This window comes from Mustela nivalis (genome assembly GCF_964662115.1).
Source record: "Mustela nivalis genome assembly, chromosome: 1".
Lineage (NCBI taxonomy): Eukaryota > Metazoa > Chordata > Mammalia > Carnivora > Mustelidae > Mustela > Mustela nivalis.
This window is the reverse complement of record NC_139020.1, coordinates 200,228,874-200,249,892: the sequence shown is the minus strand read 5'-3', so window position 1 is coordinate 200,249,892 and position 21,019 is coordinate 200,228,874. Positions and strand designations below refer to the sequence as shown.

Sequence of the window (21,019 nt, the reverse complement as noted above, 5' to 3'; positions counted from 1 at the left end):
CCGGAGCCGGAGGGTACCTGGAAGGCGTCCCACGCTTGGTACTGCAGGGTCCCCGTGAGGATGTAGTCACTCAGGTAGAAGACAAAGAGGCTGACGATGAGCAGGGGGCTCACGCCGGCCCACATGGCCTTCCAGTACCAGTTCAGGCCACGACCGGTCATGGCCTCAAGGTCACTTTCAAATCTGTTTGGAAAATGCAGAGAAAGTCAGGATTATCCATGCTGTAGGTGCAAGAGGGCTCCAGCTTTCATATCCGTTTGCTTAGAAAGATTCCGTTCTGAGCACCACCGATGATCACCTCTTTGGGGTCCCTCTCTGACACCTGGGGAGAGGGTGTGCGGGGTAGGGAGGGGAGAAGGGCTGAGGCCGCCACAGAGCAGGGCAGCAAAGCAACCGCCTCATGGTTACGGGGACATCAGAAGATGCCTTCCTGGTGCCACCTTTGGATGAAGGCTGTTGCTGTAGACCCTAAGGGCTACTCCCCATGGCGGGAGAAGCAGGCATGGAGAGGCCCGGGTGTGTGGTGGGGGGTTGGGGTGAGGCTGGACTGTCACCGGCGGTAGCCACAGCCACCTACCATGCTTGGGCCTGTGGCTTGTGCTGAGTTCCCACAGAAGTCTGCAGACAGCCACCTGTTCCCATGCTGCTACTGACCTGGCTGGACCCTGGGTTTCAGGCCACAAAGGCTCCTGTGCTTTGTGTGAACGTGAATGTGAATGCCTGAGATTTTTCAAGATGACACGCTCTTTTGTCCCTTCACATCCCCTGCTCATCCGCCCTCCACCCCCAACTTGCCTGGATAGAGAGAGATGTGGGAAGAGCTAGCTGGCTGTGGAACGAAGGGTGACGTGGCACTGTGGCTCAGTGGTCGCTAGATGGCACTGTCCCCTGGGCGAACAGAGGGACTCCCCTCTCCCGGCCATTCCTGGGTCCTGCTGCTTACAAACTCTGCTCTGCGAGGCACCTTTGGTTTCTCCCTCCGACCCTGACCACTTAGTACCACCCCTTTGCACGGACGTGTGTCCCTTCTCCAGCATCTCCCCTGGGCCCTGCCTTTTGGTCCTCTTTCCGCAACCTTCTCTCTTCCTGGGAAACACCTACCCTCTCAGGGGACCGATCTGTTTCTCCCTCTACACTACCACATCTAGGTGACCCACATGTTCCGGTTGACCCAGGACGTCCCCAGTGTTCACACTGAACGTCCCAGGAAACCCCCTGGTCCTGGGAAAACAAGGAGAGTGAGTCACTCTAACCCGAATGTCCTCAACAGACGGAGGGACAGATATCGAAGTCTTTCTTGACCAAAAACGTTTTGGACAAGCTACACATTATACCCCCTTTGAGACTCACAGTGGTCTTTAAGGCTCCAAGTAGTCCCATTGGAAAGGAATGTTGACTCTCTCTTGTTTGTGACATCCCCAAATTACTTGATCATGTAAGTCCCTTGGTGTGACAGGGGACCCCAGAGCTTCCAGGGACACAGAGGGAAACATGGCTCAACGAGTCTGGTTTCTAGGGTCATGGCTGGTCCTCCCCACTCCCATTGCAATACAGAAAGCAGAAAGACGAGATACTGGTTGAAGGTGGGAGTGAGGCAGAGACTGAGCTGGGCCAAGGGAAAAACAGTGCCAAGTTGCAGGAGAAAAGTAAGGGACTTACTGTGGAAAGGGACTTGCTTTCCTTGTGGGGCAAGGCCTTAGTGGGGTGTGGCCTTCATGGGCCCTTCCCCCAGCAGGTGTCGAGGGTGGGGCCTCCTTACCTCCTTAGCCCATACACGTAACACACAGCAATGGTCTCCACCAGCACGATGAGCAGCAGGGACAGCGTGGCCGCATAGTCATTGAATATGTCGAACCAGTAGTTGCCAGACTCCATGGTGAACACCAGGCCGATGACACAGTTGACGAGGCACACCAGACCTGGGGCCGTAAGACCACACACTCATTTGCCTGAGACGCCTACACATTCATCCAGTTTCCTATGTGGAGCCACAGACCCCAGGGGGACTTAGCCATGGACTGGCCTCTCCACCTCTGTATGCCACAGGTGTGTGTGTTCAGGGGACAACAAAGGTGTCCCAAGGAGTGTGTGTCTGCACAAGTCACTCATGTTAATTCAGGCAGCTGTCCTGCAGGGGGCGTCAAGCTTAGCGGAAAAGAGAAAGTTGTGGGTGCTGCTGTCTCCCCATGCTGTGGGGGTGGGGGTGGGTCCCACCCAGTCTGTGGGTCTGGTGATGCCATTTACCCCTACAACTCTGCTTCTGAGCTCACGGAGGTGAATCAGGGCACTAGAGAGGATTCATGTCTGGCCAGAAGAGGGAGTAGGGAGGGGAGAGGAAGACAGGAATGTCTCCCCAGCTCCCACTATACATGCCCCTGGCACGTCTCATGCATAATATCCTGGGGAGCTCCCTTTCACAGCTGGGGAAACCAAGGCTCAAAGATAAGGAGTACTTTCCCAACATCCCATAGCATCTAAGAGGGGAAGTCAGGATTCAGACAGAGGCCCTTCTGCTTCCAGAACCCAGGTTCTTGAACCAGCCTCCAGGGGGGACTTCCCCAGGGACCCCACGAAGTATCTGACCCTCAAGCTCCCACCTGCCCTCTCCCCGCCACACCATGTCCCACCCTTCACCAAGCCCCCATGCCATCTTGAGGGGACAAACCTCGAGGAAGGGGCTATGTGCTGGCCGGGAGCTAACGGCACACAGCATGCGGCCACAGAGACCACGTGGGAAGAGTGATGCTCAGTGCTAGAAGGTTCTGACAAGGGATGGGCGGCTGCATCTGGCTGGCCAGGACTTTAAGGAGATGGCATGTGAGCTCGGTGGGATGAGGCTGGGAGAAGGGACGTCCTAGGTGTGGTGGGATGGTGTCATCGTGGGCAGGAGTGGGGGCCACTGGGTTCCCCAGACATCACCAGCTATGATGGTGGAGGAGATGGGTGATGGAGTCTAGGCAATCATCTATCACGCAGGCGGGAAAGGGACAGATCGATGGTCCCTTGCAACAACGGGGAGAACCACACCGAGTTTGGTGAAGACAAGAGACATACAGCACAGACAGCGTGATTCCATGTACATGAAGCTCAAGAGCGGGAAAAACGATCCTGAAGCGGTAGCAGTCACAAAGAGGTGGCTTCTGGGGCTGGGAGCGTACGGACGGGGAAGGGGTGGGGAGGGGTTCTCGGGGTTGCTGGCAACGCTCTGTATCTTGACTTAGGTGGTGGTTACTTGTAAAAATCACTGAGATTGTGTTTAGGAAATGTACATGCTCTTAGCGTTATGCTTCGATTGAAACAAAGACCAGAGCAGATTGTCTCCTGGCCTGAAGAGTTTGGAGCACGACGCTGGTTAAGTCTGGCCTTCCCCAAGGCTGGGGTGGCCACCGCCACCAGAGGCACAGTCGAGTCACGCATTCCGAATCCCACACGGCCCAGAGGACGAGAGACCACAAAGGCTTGTGCCCCATGCTTGTGCCCCATGCCTGGCCCTCCCTGAGCCCCACATCCCCCACGGATGGGTCCACTCACCGGAGATAGCCTCCTTGGGCAGGTGGCTGGAGACGACCTTGCTGTCGGTCAGAGGCGTGAGGATGGCCGCCGTGTTCCCCAGCATGCTCCCAATGCCCAGCATCAGCAGCATGAAGAAATAGAGCACTGACCACAGCTGGGACACCTCCATGTTCTTAATGGCCTCGGTGTAGACGATGAAAGACAAGCCGGTGCCCTGGACCGCCTGCCCATGGCGAGAAGGTGGCAGTTACCCACCCAAAAGGCTTGGAACTCCTTAAGTGCACCCGATGCGAAGCAACCTCCCAGGTGGCCAGGAGAAGCCACGGGCAGAGCTGGGGTTTGCCATCTGCACACTGGCCCCTCGGGCTGAGTGGGGCTGGGTAGACACGTGAGCCGTCAGGAGCCCCTTTCGTCACTTCGGAACACTGAGCTCCCATCTCCCGCCCCAACTCACGTCCATTCGGGAGGAAATACAATCAGACAAGGTTCAGATAATTTGTGCTACCAACAGGATGGCCACTGAGGCGTTCTGAGGCCCCAGTGGCTGGGAGGCAAGGTGGGCGGGTGAACCCACGGGGCCTGGGAGGGCAGGGTTGCTCTGTAGCTGGAGCCCTGCAGGGATAGTGACCTGTGGAACCAGAGCCTGGAGCTTCCGCTTACAGACGAACCCTCCAAGAGGTCTGAAGAGGTCTTGGGGTTGGGGACGTGGGGGAGGGTGCCCCCTGGGTACCAGCAGCAGAAGCAAACCCACTCTGGGGGCAAGCTCCTGCAATCTAGATCCGCAGGACCACCAGAGAGGATCAAGCAGCGAGCTTGCAAACAGATGTATAAACCCAAAGACAACAAGCCACGGGGGAAAGAGTTAGGAATAACTCCCCCAGAATGGTCGACACTGGTTGGCTTGGCAGACTCCTGGCTTACCAATAAGCATATAGGATTCACCAGCTCTGCATGCAGACAACAGGGGGTGGTCCCTTGTAGAGAATTTACAAACGGTAACAAAACCTGCTAAAGTTGGCTTGCTTTTTATCATTATCATGAGTCAACAAATTCTCCATGGTGTCAGTCCAGAAACCGACTGCCCTCACTCTCCTGCCCAAGGCCGCCCCTGGACCAGCTATGTAGGACCTTTTCAAAGCAGCAGAAGATAAAACTGCCAAAAATAAGCGTATCACAGGAAACTCAGCGTGGGGAGCAAATATGAGAAAAAAAAAAATCGTGTTTAACAAATCACTGAATTGACAGGCTCCATCCACAGCTAAATACCACTTGTAGCTGAAGAGAAAATTAGGGAACCAGGAGGCATATTCCAGGAACGGATCCACAATGAAAAAAAAAAAAAAAAAGATAAGAAGCTGGGAAAACATAAAAGAGAAGCAAGTGGACATGCAGTGGTGGGATGTGGAGGTCCGGAAGGAATTCCAAAGCAGAGAGAGAGAGAAGTACAGGCAATGATGAAAAAGTAAGGGATGTGAATTCTCCAGAACTGGTCAAGACACGTGGATCTGTGGGTCCAGGAAGCCCCAACCTCACCCAACCCATCCTGGGGCTGGGGGCATCCTGGTGTGTTCATCCAACCCACGTCGGATGAATACAAAATACATCCACACTTCGGTTACCGAGGCCAGAGTCCAAGGGACGGGCCAGAGAAATCAGAGCAAACGCATGAGGCAGCCGAGAGCTTTGAAGGAAGACAGGAAATTTCAAGGCAACCGAAATCACATGGCAAACCGCTCCCAAGTGTCCAGAGAAAATAACTATAAACCTGGGACCTTCCACACAGGGGAGACAGTCCTTAAAAAGAGGGGACTGAGTATCAGTATTAGCATACAGACGACATCCGAGAAAATTTACCAAGAAGCAGGTGCTATACACCGGAAATGAATACAGCTCGGGAATGATATAGGAATTAAAACTAAAGAGGGGAAAAAAGCAGGCTGCTCTAAAGGAATGGGTTTTAAGGGAGATAATGATTCTGGAAGATGTCTGGGGTGCCAGAGTAAATAGTGAACAGGTAAAAAGGCACAAAGGTGAGGAGACACACACACACATTGTCGTGTAAAACAGCACAGCTTCCGACACAGGGGCTGAGGAAAAGGACACTGGCGGACACAGGAGGTATTTAAAACTACAGTCCCTGTTCCTGGTGGGCGGGAAGTCAAGACCCTGTTGAATTTCAGACCTGGTTGAGTTAAAAAGGCAGAGGACAAATTCGAGAGGAGAAATTCGCTAGATCAGTTCCAAACAGCAGAGAATAAGGCAGCGCGGGGGAGGGAAAACCCAGCAACGAACGCCAATAGGAAAAGACAGTCTGAATCCATCTGTCACCCCCTCGTTCTCGGACACTGAGCCAAGCCCAGAAGTCAGGGAGGAAAGCTTCCAGGGGCCCCCAAACATAAAGGAACTTTGAAGTGAGAACATGGATCAGGAGCTGAGGCCCAAGGGGAATGGATCAAGGCCTCGAAGGCTGGGGGCTGGGGAGTGGGGGGCGGGGGCGGGAAGGGGGTGTCAGGCCACAGGCCGGGGTGAGCAGAGAGCCAGGAAGGACAGTGTTGACTCGTGCATGAAATGAGCCGATCAGTAACAGCGATGCAAACCGACTGCCCGAGCCAGAGCCAACGTTCCCCGGGAAGGTGGCCCACGTTGACAGGGTGCCAGACTCCCTGGGGTGGGCTCAGCCAGCTCCTGAGCCACAGCAGAAGGGGTCTGGTGGGGGCGGGTGGGTTATACCCCAGTTGCCTTAAGCTGTTTAGCTATGGTTGGCCAAGCAGCCAGACATCTCTAACCACGGCTTAGACCAGAAGGCCTGTGATCGCAGCATGACGGTGACGGAAACAGCTCCAGGCCCCGGGATCCCCCAGTGCAGCATCCGTGGGAGGGATTCAGGAGAACTAAAGTTAATGTCAAATGCCTCCTGCTGGGTATGAACTGGCAGGTCCCCCCCCAACTCACGGGCATTTGCAAAGAAGGGGTCACTCCATCTGGCAAATGACGCACAGGCCCAACCCTGTGGCTGACTACAGAACACCCCCTCCCCCAGCCCCCAGCTCGCACTTGTCCCAGCTCTCGGGGGAGAGAAGTTGGCCAAGACCTTGCCCGCGCCTTACCGTGGCCAGCTCTGCCTGCAGACTGCAGTTTCTCATCTGCGGGAGCACCTCGCTGTATTTGCCGGGGAAGGTGGACGCCAGGTAGCCCTTCACCTGCTCCAGGTTGCTGGTGGTCAGAAAGCCGTCCTCCAGGTCAAAGGAATTGGTCAGCAGCAGAATCACCCTGCAGAGCAGAGGACCACACGGACCTTGGCTGATTAGAAAGGCCACGGTCACCCTCTTGAAGCTGGGCTGCTGGGGGTCCTTCCCCTCTGATGGGGCAGGGTCTCTCCAACAAAGGGAATCTGTAGATCTGTGGCTTTTTCAAGTTTAGCAGGGGTGGAGGAGCGGGGTGTGTGATTTTGAATGGCTTTGATGGAGCCTCAGGTAGGACCAGAGATGAGCCCAGAGATGGCCCAGCTAAGCCACCTTCACCTCTGGGCCGGTATGGTCTTCCAGAATGTTTGGGATGATAGGAATATTCTGGGGCCCCCACTAACCACAGGGTGGGGGTGGGGGCGGTGGCAGCTGAGCCCTTGGATGTGGCGAGTGTAACACTGAAACCGACCTGAATTCATTTATATGTAAGTGGAAATCAATTTAAACAGAAATTTAACTGACTTAACTTAAAATCACAACTACTGGGGCACCTGGGTGGCTCAGTGGGTTAAAGCCTCTGCCTTCAGCTCAGGTCATGATCCCAGGGTCCTGGGATCGAGCCCCGCATCGGGCTCTCTGCTCCGTGGATAAGCCTGCTTCCTCCTCTCTCTCTCTGCCTGCCTCTCTGCCTACTTGTGATATCTCTCTCTGTCAAAAAAATAAATAAAATCTTTAAAAAAAAATCACAACTACTTTGATTAATTAACATTTAATCAACTAATTAATTTAATTAAAAATTGAGTTAATTATATAAATCCATCCCCATTTAAATCTGTAAGTAGCCGGCTGTGGCCGGTGACTCCCACACGGGATGTGGATGCGGGTGGTGGTGTTTCGGGTAGGGGGAGACAGAGAGCAGACTCTGTCCTATTAAGGGCTCACCCACAGAGCCGCTCGACTACTTCCAAGGTCGGGGAGATGAGGCAGAAGAAAGGAAGGCTTGTCCGTTGAACTGCCCTCAGCCCCTCAGGCAGGGGTGCTCAGGCTGGGGCTTGGAGCGAGGGCTGCAAAGCCAGTGCCCTCTGCCCCTCACCCCTTGTCTTCCCGGCGCTCACGTCTTCCCAACGGCCCTGGGAGCTTGCGGGGATGCGCACCCCCCCCCCCCCGATGTGGCCCCGGGGTGGGCTTACTTGTTCAAGCAACTCTCGTAGTTGAAGGTGGCTTTGAAGCCGTAGATGGAGAAGGTCACGATGCTGGCAAAGATGGAAGTGGAGCTGTTGATGAGGGACACGATGATGGCGTGCTTCTGGCAGTTGTTGGACGGCTCGTTGTAGCTGGCGAAGGCGATCAGGCTGCCGAAGCCCAGGCCCAGGGAGAAGAAGATCTGGGTGGCTGCGTTGATCCAGGCCTTGGGGTTGGCCAGCTGCTCCAGCTGCAAAGCCAGCAGGGGAGGGGGCCACTGAACCACTCCTGTTGACCTGCCGGTAGAGGGCGGAAGGCCCGGCAGCAGGGGACCCACTGCAACTGTGGCCCCCGGGCCGGGGCCCATCAACTCCCCAGCGCCTGACATGCACACATCGCTCCCGTCCAATTCCCCGTGGTGCCCTTCCCAGTGGACGTGCGCAATTGAAAAATCCAGCGTGAGGTTAACTTAAGACACTGGGAGCCATCTGGAATGGGGGGGCATTTTGGGGGTGGGGGGCATTTTGGGGTGGGGGCACTACCAGTCCTTTTGTTTCCAGGGGCCAGATTTGCTAAGTAAAGAACTTGTTTTGTCCCAAAGGAAATAGTACCCCCCATCTCCCCACACCCTGCCCACAGAGGAGCGTGGGCTGTGGGGCGCAGGGGAGCGGGTGGGCTGGGGAGGGATCCCAGAATACCCTGCAGTGGATTCACCCCTGCAGGAAAAGGGGTGCGGGAGACAGTTGGACGACACATCATACGGTCCACAGGCTGCTAGGAGGACAGGTGCAAGGCCAGACATGAGGCCAGGGCTGTAGTCGGTTGGGGTGCAGGGACCTTGAGGCGCATGGGTGGACAAAAGACTCAGTGCCCCCAGCATGAACAGGACCCCCGCCTGGCGGAGGTGGGGACCCAGCGCTCGTAGGTAACCCACACTGCTCCCACCGTCCTGAGTCTCCCCCGCCTGTCCACCCACCCTGCAGGACGGGGGGGGGTACCCCCTCCCTCCAATCCGTACCTTGGGCGTGAACATGTAGGCTAGGCCGTTAGTGGCTCCGTGGAGCGTGAGGCCCCGGACCAGGTAGATGATGAGCACGCAGTAAGGCAGCAGCGCGGTGAAGTATACCACCTGCGGACACCAGAGGGCGGCAGAGGGCAACGTCAGCCTCCCTGTGACCCGCGATCACCTGAGCTCCTTTGTCCCTGGGACAGACCCCTGCGTGGTCCCCACAGAGCATGCCACTCTGTCTCGGGCATTTAGGCTATTGACAACTGGAATGGTTCTCAGTTTGGGCTGGGGAAAAGGGGAAAAAAACAAAACCCTCAGGGGCTTGCAGACATGGCATCTCTCTGCAGAACTGAGACCCAAGAAAAACTTGGCCATGAGGGTTCGTGGAAACGTAATGATGCTGGTGTGGGGACAATGTCCCTATCAGAAAGATGACAGAAATTCGATCATCTGACTTTGTTTCTGCACATGAGTGGCATTTTTCTTCAACCAAATCCTTCCCTGACAGGCATCGCGAGCTCAGTGATATTTTATTCTTGGTTTCCATGGTGGTTCCGGCAGCAGCGTTGTACCCCCAGGCCTGCTGACGCAAACTCTTAAACAACCTTCATACCGGGACCTGCAGGTGCACGCCTGTCCATCCAGACCCGGCACTTTTTCTCTGAATCAACCCATGTAGGCACCCTAGTCTCTTGACGGAAAGCACAGAGGTATTTTGCAAAATTCTTTCGGCAAAAGCAGTTTGCTTGAAGATTAGGTTCATCTGGTTGGAGGGCCCCGATGGGTTCGCCCTCAGCCCCCATTTCCTGCTGAGGTGTGCGGCACCATCTTGCCCAGAATCTTCTGAGGCCACCAGATGAGCGGTTCGCATCCGCACCCCCCTGGTATAGCAGGCAGAGGTGGGGGCCTATCTCTTATCACTGATTCCTCTCAGAGCCGTTGTAATTTGAGAAGAGCCATCAAGCCAACTGACTTGATAGGAAAATAATCCAGGAGCAAGATGGAGACAGATGTGGTCAAGGACAGGGGGGCCGTGAGCTGAAGACCATTGAGGACAACTGGAGAGGGGTAACCAATGTCCGTAACTGGTGGACACTTACTGGATACTGAGGGCAGGCCCTTGGAACTTCACCCCCTTCCCCTCAGGTCAATAAGTTTCCCAGCAGCACTCTGGGCTCACTTCTATCCCATCAGGGAAGCTGGACAGGTGACCCAGCCTACACCATGGGGAGAGATCATTTCTGACCCATCCAGGACAACTCTTGAAGTTGGGGGTTGGGGGGGGAGGAGATTCCAAGAGAAGAGGCCAGGAAATAGTACAGGGTTTTTAACCGAATTACTCCCCCATAAATAAAGCTGCGGGGGTACTTTTGCATCGAGAGTGGGCGTGGCTTGAGCAGAGGAAATAGCAGTAGTTCACGGCAGGACATGACCTCATTTCACACATTTATAAATGATCTCGAAAAGAGATGGCCTCATTAAATCTCCCAAGTTTACAGATGCTGCCCTCAGATCTTTGTCACGTTGATGATGATCTGGCAAAGACAAATTGCAAAGAACACTTTTTTTAATGAGTATAACTATGAGCCAAGCTTCAAGATGGGACAGCTTGAGTACGTGAGTAGCTGCAGGCTCTAAATTCTTCCAGAGAGGACTCATTAGTCCCTCAGCCTGGCCGTGGGATGGGCATGGCCCTGGGGTCATCACAGGGCACCTAAAATATCATGAGCAGTTCTGGTCTTGTGGCCTCGAGAGAAACATGGTGGGGCTTTAGGCGGCAACCCAGGTGGTCAAGAGGATGAGGACTGGTGGCCTCTTAGGACCTTCTGAAGGGAAAACTGGGGTGAATTATGTCATGAATGGCCGGGAAGAACAAACAGAAGGTAGTTCACCAAACCAAGAGGTTGGGGAGTTTCAGGGGCAAAGATGGGTCTGCCCGGGCTCCGCCCTCACTGGTTGGTGCCCTTGGGCAGGTCCCTCTGCCCCTCGATGCCTCATGTGAATGGGATGATGAACCCTACTATGAAGGGCTCCCCAAGATGGAGACAAGGTCCAACCCACAAGGGATCAGGTAGGACGAGTGCCCGAGTATGAGGACGGGGCACGCTCCAGGAGGGGGAGGGTAGGGCATCTGCTGCAGCTCCAGAAAGATGCCAGGTGCTGGAGAGACTGTAGGAACACTTTCTCCATGGGGCAGATCAAAGAGCATCCGAGCCCCTGCCGGAGAATGAACCTGGGGAGGCACCAACGAGGGGAAGGTTCATCCATCTGGTGGGACAGCCCTGCAAGGTCACTGACAGCAGCTTAGAACCAAGGTTCTGAGACTCAGCTGCAGATTAGAATCACCTGGGGGAGCTTTCATCAACCCATGCTCAGGTTCCTCGCCACACCGATGACTCCAGGACTTCCGGGCAGGGGGTGCAGGGAGGAGTGAAACATCAGAGCTCTACAAGCCCTCCAGGCGACACCAACCTTGCTGCTAAATTGAAGGGTCAGCGGCAAGGGCATCATGGGGACATCTCCAGGGAAGGGAAAACTCACTGTCTAGTTGCTTGGCGCCCCTTGGGTGGTATGGACGTGGGGCTGGCTGGCACAAAAACACTCATCTTTTTAGGCAGTGGGAAAGTCCTCCTTTCGAGATGGTAACTCAGAGCACCACTGGCCATGTGCCTGGTGGTCTGGGAGGTGATTTGTGTCCGTACCCTCCCCGCTGGCCCAGTGTCCCCCCCCCAAGCCGAGTGTCCCCCGCACCCCCACCCCCGGAGGGCGGAAGGCAGCCGTTGGCAGTGCCCAGCCCCAGGCAGGGGCTCTGCTGTCCCCACCTTGCCAGTGGACTGGGTGCCCCTCAGGACGCACAGGTACACCACCAGCCAGGCCAGGACGAGGCAGAGCGCCGGCTCCCACTGCACGCGCCCGCTGTCCTGGATGGACGGGGAGATGTTGAGAGTTTTCCTGTACCAGAAGTACTGCGTGGAGGACGCCTTCTCACACTCCTCGTCGTAGCCCGTGTGGTTGTCGTTCAGCGGGCACACAGACCATGGCAGGGGATCCTTTGGGATCAAAAGAAGCATTTACACAGACAGGTGAGGGTTGAGTGGGAAGAATGGGAATGGCCCTGGTAGCGGCCATTCTGGGCAGGGAACGGGAGGGGCCGGTCAGGGGCACAGACAGGGATCACAAGCTCAATACAGATCTGCAATACCGGCGATGTATACAGCAACTCTAGCTGGAGGGCTCTTGTTCAGTGCGTGACCTGCCCAACTATACATGACAGGTCTGCACAGAGGATCAGAACTGTCACCCGTGGGGAGAGTACAAGGAGCTGCTGTTTCTACCCAGAAGGTGGAGGACGGGCAGGGCTGTGGAGTCAGGGAGATGAGTGGCTACAACTAAGCTCAGAGCAGGGAGTCCTTCGTGTCAAGGATGTACACTGGGATTTTCCAGCGGGGTGACCGGGGAGGCTCATTGAGGTCATTCACCCAAGCATTACTTGGGGTTCCGAAGATTCAAGGCTGTGCCGCTGTGCTCCAGAGAGCGGCCCCACAAGCTAGGGTTAGTCCACAGTGCATGGCCAGCCCTGCCTTGCTTTCGGAACTTGGGGGCAGTGTCTGTCCTATGCAGGCCTGGGTCAGGGGCAAAGGGTGTGGCATCTGCCCAGTGACCTTCTGTCAGGGACCGAGGGTGGCTGCTGGAGGGCAAGAAGGGGCAGAGGCTGGTAGGGGGGTTCCCCAAGAGTGACGGGCAGGCACTGACGAAAGGCACTGAGCACGGGCGGCAGAAGCAAAGACCCCTGTTGGCCTGGACACAAGGAGCACCTCGTGAGGAATCAGGGTTCTCTCTTCTCTGTGATTTTCAGCCCCCTCCCACTCACTACCATGAACGCCCACTGCGGCTATCTTCAGAAGTATGGGTTTAAAATGTTTATCTTTGGGAGCAGTCCCTATTGTGTTACAGGGGGGCCAAGGGTCCCTCTACAAGAACTCGGGTCTGCAGGGCAAAGTGGGGGCTCAGTCTGGAGTCGGAAAGCTGGAAGGATGAGTGACCGGAGCAGCGGGGGTGGGGGGTGAGCCGGAGGCGGAGGAAGGGCTCCCCTCCTGTCTTGCTGGGTTGGCCGAATCCCTCCCCAGGGGCTCTCTCCATAGATTTCCAGGGGTGCTGCTCAGTATTTTGTGGAGGGTGGAGGGGTCCTATCTTTCAGAGGGAACGCGGAGCCACACACGCCCGTGCCCACCACGGCAGGAGCCCGCCGCTTGGCGTGGGGTGCTCGGCCTGCCCCCGACCCCAGCCCCGGAGGCTGCCCCCTGGGGGTGGCTCCTGCTCCCACCTGGGCTGACTCACCTGGAAGGAGTGGAAGAGGTACCAGAAGGCCCAGGCGTTGATGATGTTGTAGTACATGGACAGGAAGAAGGACACCACCACGCTGGCCAGGCCTGGGAGGAGGCAGAGGGGTGCTGAGGCCTGGCCCGTGTCCGCCAGCCCGGGGCGCGTCCCAGTGACTGCACCAGGACAGCAAAGCCTCCTCCGGCCGCTTTGCGGGAGGGCCAGCTGTGGCCGGGCGCCCACGGGCCCCTCTCTAAGAGCCAGTCCGTCCCCACAACCTCATTCCCCGACCCTGAGGACGTGAGTCCAATGCAAGTCTGCCACACTTCCGTGCCAGGTGCGACGTCGAGCACCTGCTGGGCCTTAGGTCTTGGCAACAATGTGGTCACGGGTCGGGGGTTGGGCGTTATTACACGCACTTCCCAGAGGAGAAAATGAGGCAGGGAGATGGCCTGAGAGCGCTCAGCTGTGACGTGGCAGGCATGGGCTCAGCACAGAGTGTGAGTGGCCTGCTCACCCTGCCCAGTGCCACCCCAATGCTGGAGGTCACAGATGTCCCCTGGGGCTCCCCTCAAGTGGGGTTCCTTGTGCCCAGCCCGGCTTCATGGCAGCAGGGAGGAGGGGTGTGGGACGGGGTGTGAGGAGGGGAGGGAGGGGAGGGGACTGGTTGGCGCTGACCTGGCCAGCCTGCAGGGCCCAGGGCAGGGGTGCACGACACCCACCCACACCAGCCCCCCAGAGGCACCCCTGCCCTGTGGAACAGGCGCTGGCACAGAAACGCTCATCTGAAACGTGAAAGGTCTGCAGCCCCCCGCAGCACCAGTGCAAATATTTACACCAGGGGTACTGGTGAACGCTACAGCCAGATCCTCCCTACCCCCGCCCTCCTCGAGGGCCAGTGGTTAAACATTCGCCCGCACCTGGGCTTGGCACAAGCATCTGGTAGCTTTCCTCTGAGGCATCACATGCCACCTTGGAGAGCCCTCTGCAATTGATGACAGGGGCCGATTGTAAAACCACACACCTCCTTGTTAAAAATTAACAGCCCTTCAGGATGAGGTGGCTGCTGGGGTTTGGAGATGGTCTGGGAGGGCACGGGCGCATCGCTTTTGCACAAAGGCTACATCCCAGGCCCATGTATGTCCCTCTTGCTCCCAAAACACCACCCTGTGCGCCTGCCTGCCTTCCTGCCTGGGGGCAGGAGGGTGGAGCCCAAGACACCGTGGCCCCGTGTGGGCCAAAGTCCCTCCCGCGGCGCGCAGGCATCTCTGAAACGTGAGCCACACACGCGTGAGGGTTGCACAGGGCAGGTTAACGATCTCCGAGAGGTGCCCGGACGCCTGCTGGCAGTCGCTCAGGGGAGGTGTGCATGCAGGCTCTGCCTCCGTGCATGGAGGGACCAACGCATCCCGTAGGATCTCAGTGCTGTGACCCAGAGCATGTGGGCCTGTGAGCATCTATAGTACTGGCAGGCACCTGGTATGGAGCTGGTGCTCACAGAGTGGGAGACATTGTTCTGTGCCACGTACGTGCAGGCACAGGTACCTAGAAGGGAAGCTGGCTGGATCCTGTGTTACAGCTCCTTGATGGGGGCAGCTAGCTTCCTTTTACAGGAGAGCAAACGGAGGCCCGGAGAAGAGAAGCAATGTGGCATCCGCCCCTCAGTGGGTACGCATCCCCTCCTTTCTCAGTGGCACACGAGTAAGAAATCCTGCCCTCTCTACTGGCATTCTACAGCCCCCAAACCCAGGCCATGTGTCCACCCTCAAGGGCTTGCTCTTAGGACCTGTGCGGGCTCCTTGCTCCAGCTGCTCTGCCCGTGGGCTCCCACCCGCACCCCCTGGTGTCCGGGATACAGCAGGGGGTCTCCAGGGGGGCCCCCCAGATGGGAGAGGACCCACTTACCGACACCACCAAGGTAGGGGCTGATGGTCTTCCAGGCGCCGATGCTTCCCTGCCGCATGCGCTGCCCCACGGCCAGTTCCAGGTACAGCAGAGGCATGCCCTCCACAATGAGCATGACGAGGTAGGGCACCAGGAAGCTGCCTGCGGGTGTCCAGGGGCCAAGACCAGGCCATCACTGACAGGTTTCACTCTGCAGCCCGTAGGACCTCCATTCCCATGTCCCTCCAGCCGCCCTTCAGTCTTTCCACATGTGCATTCATCCTTCTACCTCTCCATCCGTCCTCCAACTCTCCGCCTTCCCTCTCTTGTCCCACAACCCCCTGTTCTTTTTTGTTTTTTTTTTTTTAAGATTTTTAAAATGTATTTACTTGGCAGAGATCCCAAGTAGGCAGAGAGGCAGGCAGAGAGAGAGAGAGGGAACCAGGCTCCCCGCTGAGCAGAGAGCCTGATGCGGCACTCGATCCCAGGACCCTGAGATCATGACCTGAGCTGAAGGCAGCGGCTTTAACCCACTGAGCCACCCAGGTGCCCCAACACGCTGTTCTTTCATTCCTGGCCCCCATCTGTCATTCACCCATCCGTGTTCTTCCATTGGTCCATCAATCCACCCACCCCTCCCACCACTCAACAACCCTCCAACCACTCAACAACCACTCATCCCATCCACGTCACCCATCCAACCATCCATCATCCGTCCGTCCGTCCATGCTTCCCACTTTCCATCTTTCTACTTATCCCTCCATCTGTTCAACCCTGTGTCCCTGGATGACACGGGGACTTGTTCGTTAAAACATTGACTGGGGCGCCTGGGTGGCTCAGTGGGTTAAGCCGCTGCCTTCGGCTCGGGTCATGATCTCTGGGTCCTGGGATCGAGTCCCACATCGGGTTCTCTGCTCAGCAGGGAGCCTGCTTCCTCCTCTCTCTCTCTCTCTCTCTCTCTGCCTGCCTCTCTGCTTCCTTGTGATCTCTGCCTGTCAAATAAATAAATAAAATCTTTTATAAAAAAAAAACAAAAAAAAAAGTTGACATACTTCCATCCCAGGTAGTAAAACTGCCCCTGTCCCAAGCCCCTGGAGTGCCTTTCTCAACGCCTCAGCTGCCCCAGCTCCTCTGCCAGAGACCCTAGTCCATCTTCTGTTGTACCAACCAAGGACGTAGGCAGGGGCCCTGATGTGTTATGTGTGGGGAGACCAGGGGTCCCCAACACACAGAGCCCAAGCCACCATCTTCTTTGACAGAGTATCTCTATTGTAGTGTATCTGTTGTATGCGGGGGCCCTCGGTCTAACATTTTATTTTAATGAAGAGTACGATCGCCAACACAAACTTAAAACCCACGGGTCCCTGAGCAGCCGTGAGTGGACGAATGCCTGTGAGGACAGCAGGGAGCCAGCGGTGTGGCCGGAGCTCTGGAAGCCCTGCCCACTGCTGACCCCTGCTGGGGGCTCCCTCCACCCCTGCTCGCAGGGCCTTGCCCTGCTGCTTCTCCCGGGAGCCCCACCCCTCCTTCCCTCCTTCTCTGAAGCCCTACTCATCTCTTCCACCTCCGGAGCACCCAGCTCCTTGGCAGTGGGTCTGACAAAAGGTCCAGGAGGAAAAGAGAGCAGGACTCCTGATTAACATAAAACCCTGACACTACAGCTGTGGGGATTAAGGGCTGGTTACAGAAGGAACCGGTTGCAAAAGGGTTCAGGTCAGAGAATGAAATATAAATGCTTATGTGAACATCTAATGCTTGCAACAATGCCTTCACTGTACACACAACACCCTGAGGTCCCTCTTCTCCCCCAGTGGGATCTCACGATCCCTCTCCCGACCGCAGCATGTCCATGTGCATCACCCCCCTGGTAGCTGCCTGACGTTCCACTAGGAAAACATGCCCAGACTCATTTCATCCTCTGTCATCCTAAACAGAGCAGTGGGACACAGCCTGGCCCACGTGTTCGGTTCTTTCCTCGGGGCAAAAATCCCAGAAAGAGGATCGCTGGCACCAAGACCAAGCAGAGAGCAAGCAGGGCCATCGCCCACCACAGAGAGAAAGGCACCGACTATGCCACCACCGCCAGGCCTCACCTTGCTGGCTCCGTCCTCCCCACTTACACTGGGGCCCATGACACGTGCTCCCCTCTCACTTCTGGACTCTGCGCTGACGACTCTGCCAGGCCCTGCTCGCATCCTGCCCTGTAGCAACATGTTTTGGCATCTCCCCAGGTTCTTCTTGGAGCAGGGAGTTCAAGAGGCGGAGGTTGTTGGGGGGGGTCCCCCACCCACCACAAACCTAACAACAAAGGTTGCATGGACATCACCTGCTTGGAACAGCATTCAAACCCTCCGCTGGCATAAGAAAAGCTCATTTGCACCCAAGGTGTTAAACAGTAACCACACGAGGCTTGGCAAGGTCCACGGCAGATTTTCTCTCTGGCAGGGCCTGCCTGATGGCCCACGGCCCATGGGGAGGCTGGAAATCCAAGACCCGGTGCCCAGGTGGGGTCACAGGGGCACTCGAGGTCCGCCCATCGGACATTTCTATCTCCCCTCCCCTCCTCCAACTACCCGAACACATGATCCCCAGGAGTTCACTCTGCAACTGTTTTCTCAACAAATGGTTTTTAGAGGGGCGCCTGGGTGGCGCAGTGGGTTAAAGCCTCTGCCTTCAGCTCAGACGATGATCCCAGGGTGCCGGGATCGAACCCCGCACTGGGCTCCCTGCTTGGCAGGGAGTCTGCTTCTTCCTCACCCCGTCTGCCGCCACACCCTCCCCCCCCCAGGTTGTGCCCACCCCCCATCAAATAAATAAATAAATGAAATCTTTTTAAAGAGATTTTCAAGTGGTGTTAGAACTGAACACCGATGCAGAAAAAGATGAACCTCAACCCGTATCTCACATTTTAGAACCCCCGCCCCCCCGTACCTCAAAAGGGATCACAGACCCATAAGCACAACTCAAAACTAGAAAACTTCTAGAAGATGGCCCAGGAGAAAAACTTTCTGACCGCAGGCTAGGCAAAGATTTCTCACCTACCGCCTCAAGAGCACTGTCTATGAAGGATGGCCATGATAAGTCAGATCTCATCTTCAAATTGTGCTGTGACAGACACAGGTTGCAAAATGAAAAAGGCAAGCTCAAGACTGGGAGAAACATGTGCAAAACACAAATCTGACAAAGACAGCCTCTAGAATTTGTAAAGGACTCTCCAAACTGAACAATGAGCAAACGAAGTACCCATTCAAAAAAAAGTGCAAAAGATCTGAACAGACGTTTCAGCAAAGAAAATATACGAATGGCAAATGAGCTCATGAAAAGATGCTCCATGTCGGTGTTCATTGTGAAAATAAGCATACGGATCACGGTGAGATGCCACTGCACACCTATCAGGATGGCTAAAATAAACCAGGCTGACTATATTGAGTGCTGGCGAGAACCTGAGGGCATTCCCGGGCATGGCTGCTGGCCTGAAAGGTGGTGCAGCCCCTCTGGAAAGGGATTTGCCAGTTTCTCATAAAGTGAAGCACATTCTTCCTGTGTGCCCTAGCCATCATACCCCTATGTGTTTCCTCTAGAGAAGCGACAACATTCGCATCAAAACCTCTGCATGAATGTTTATAGCAGCTCCGTTCAGAGTCCTCAGAAACTAGAAACAACTTAGGGGTTCTCCATTGGGTGAGTGGACAAGTAAGTTGTGGTACATCCATACAATGAAATACTACTCAGCCAGCAAAAAGGAACAAACTACTAATCCACGCTAGAGCACCACAGACTCTCAGAAGTGTTATGCTAAGATAAAGATGCCAGATTTGAAAGGCTCCGCACTGTATGATTCTCCTTATAGGACATTCTGGAAAACAGCAACCCCATAGGGACAGAAAACAGATCTGTGGTTGCTGGGGGTCGGGAAGGGAAGGGCTGACTCTAAGGGGCATTACTACGCAACCAAACGTTTATCAAAATTCTTAGAATGGACACCAAAAAAAAAAAAGTCTACTTTCCTGTTTATCTCAAGAAAAGAAAAATTAGTTTTGTGATCAGTTTGAAAATGAGTCCACTGACCAGCCCTCTTCCACGGACTTCTCTCCTCTAATCCTGCCTTAGTATGAGCAGACCCCATCGTCAGGGAGAGACGGATGAAAATCCTTTGCTCCCACGACCCGGGGAAGAGAAGCCACAGGAGGAGAACCGATGGCCCATCGAACTCCATGCCGAGTGCCCACGTGGGAGGACTTGCAGGCGGACATCCCCACAAGAGCCAGGCCTGATGAAGCCTAGAGAAATCCCCAGGCACCCACAGAACTGCGAGAAAGAATTCACTGCTCTACGTACTACTTCGTTTTTTGCCCCCCTCCCCCTTTTTACCTCTCAATCCTTCATCACACAGCTCCTAAAAGGGAGGACATTCTCTTGCATAATCCCAGGGCAAGGAGAACCAGGAGAGTGACACGGCAGCAGCTGAAGGATTTAACCCACAGACCTGGGTCACCTGGGTGCTTCAGTGGGTTGAGCCTCTGCCTTCATGGCTCGGGTTATGGTCTTGGGGTCCTGGGATCGAGCCCCGCATCGGGCTCTCTGCTTGGTGGGGAGCCTGCTTCCCGCTCTTTCTGCCTGCCTCTCTGCCTGCTTGTGATCTCTCTTTATCAAACAAACAAACAAACAAACCAACAAAATATCAACCCGCAGACCTTCCTGCGATTTGACCAATTCCCCCACCCCCATCCTTCCCCCGGCTTCACCATCACGCGTGGTGTCCGGGCTGGATCCCCTCACTCAGCTTCACACTGGGACAGCCTCTCGAGCTCTCCTGGTCTTTCACGACCTTGACCTGCCAGAGAATCCTAACCAGTTCTTCTGTGGAATGTCCCCTGCTTTGGGTTTTGGCAGGAACACCGAAGCCACCTGGGTCTTTGTCCAGGGGCACATGATGCCACCTTGCCCTGCTCTCGGGTGGGTTCACTTGGCTCACTTGGTCAAGGTAGGCTCTGCCAGGTTTCTCTGTGGAAAGTTACAGGTTTGCCCCCTTGGAAATGATGATGTGAATTTGCTGGGGAAGTATTTTGAGCTGAGGTCACCCTCCTGCTTCCCATCAGACCCCTGCCCGCCAGACTGAGCAGCCCCTAAGGATTCTTGCGGGAGACACCCGTCGTCGCGCTGGCTGCCGACGGGTGACCCTCGAATTCCATCATTCCTTCTACGTCCTTAAGCTTCAGAGGGCTCTGGGGTGCCGAGATAGGTCAGGTGGCACGGGCCTATGTGCATCTGCACAACCCTGGGTGTGGGGAATGAATGGTTAGTCACAGAGGACAATTCTACGCTGAGATACAAAGGCAGCTCCAAGCCTGGAGAGCTCTTACAGCCACCTCCCCAGCGAGCATCCTCGTGTCCCGGGGCTGGTCTTCCTGGTGTCCGTCCACTCCACAGTTCCCTCCTGACAGCTGATCGTCCAACTGTGTCCCCTCTCTGCCCTTCCCACACATAATCTGGTTAAAGCCTACTTGGCTTCTTCTCACACCTAGAATAACACCCACACTCCTTCCCACGGCCTCTGAGGCTCTGAGACCCAGGGCTCCGCTCTCCTCTCCAGGCTGGAGGCCTCCCTCAAGCCCCTGCAGCCCCGGGGCCCTTCCCACGGATCCAGCCCTCTGCCTGCAATGCTTTCTTCTCCCTTCTCTCATTTCTCTACCCAACCTGCCCCCACTCAGAGGGGCCTTCCTGGTCTGCCTGAGCGACCATGGCCCCCGCACCAGAGAGACCCTCCAACTTCTCACCCCACTGGACTTCCTGAGCAGTAACTCCTGTGACATGATGCTGTAATTCCAGCGTCTGCCTGCTGCCTAGCTCCCCACAGCAGGGATGCCCTCGCTCGCCGGTCTGCTCGGAACAGAGCAGAGAGCCCCGCACAGTGGGTATCTGGTGG

The 21,019-nt window shown here is 55.9% G+C and overlaps 1 protein-coding gene across 2 annotated transcripts in view; it reads right to left on the bottom strand.

The window, feature by feature from the left end:
* Positions 1 to 21,019, bottom strand: part of SLC6A20 (solute carrier family 6 member 20) — a 34,009-nt gene that overhangs the window by 4,059 nt on the left and 8,931 nt on the right. Inside the window, exons 1-10 of one of the 2 annotated variants that reach the window (XM_082705712.1) lie at positions 17,187 to 17,258; positions 15,115 to 15,255; positions 13,228 to 13,319; positions 11,712 to 11,939; positions 8,899 to 9,009; positions 7,889 to 8,130; positions 6,621 to 6,783; positions 3,532 to 3,736; positions 1,760 to 1,919; positions 18 to 183 (exon numbers count right to left, since the gene is read on the bottom strand). In XM_082705712.1, coding sequence (XP_082561838.1) covers positions 18 to 183; positions 1,760 to 1,919; positions 3,532 to 3,736; positions 6,621 to 6,783; positions 7,889 to 8,130; positions 8,899 to 9,009; positions 11,712 to 11,939; positions 13,228 to 13,319; positions 15,115 to 15,229 — 1,482 coding nt within the window. In that variant the 5' untranslated portion in view covers positions 15,230 to 15,255; positions 17,187 to 17,258. Of the gene's footprint in view, positions 1 to 17; positions 184 to 1,759; positions 1,920 to 3,531; positions 3,737 to 6,620; positions 6,784 to 7,888; positions 8,131 to 8,898; positions 9,010 to 11,711; positions 11,940 to 13,227; positions 13,320 to 15,114; positions 15,256 to 17,186; positions 17,259 to 21,019 lie in introns of those variants that run through there. The other variant, XM_082705711.1, reaches the window with a different exon arrangement.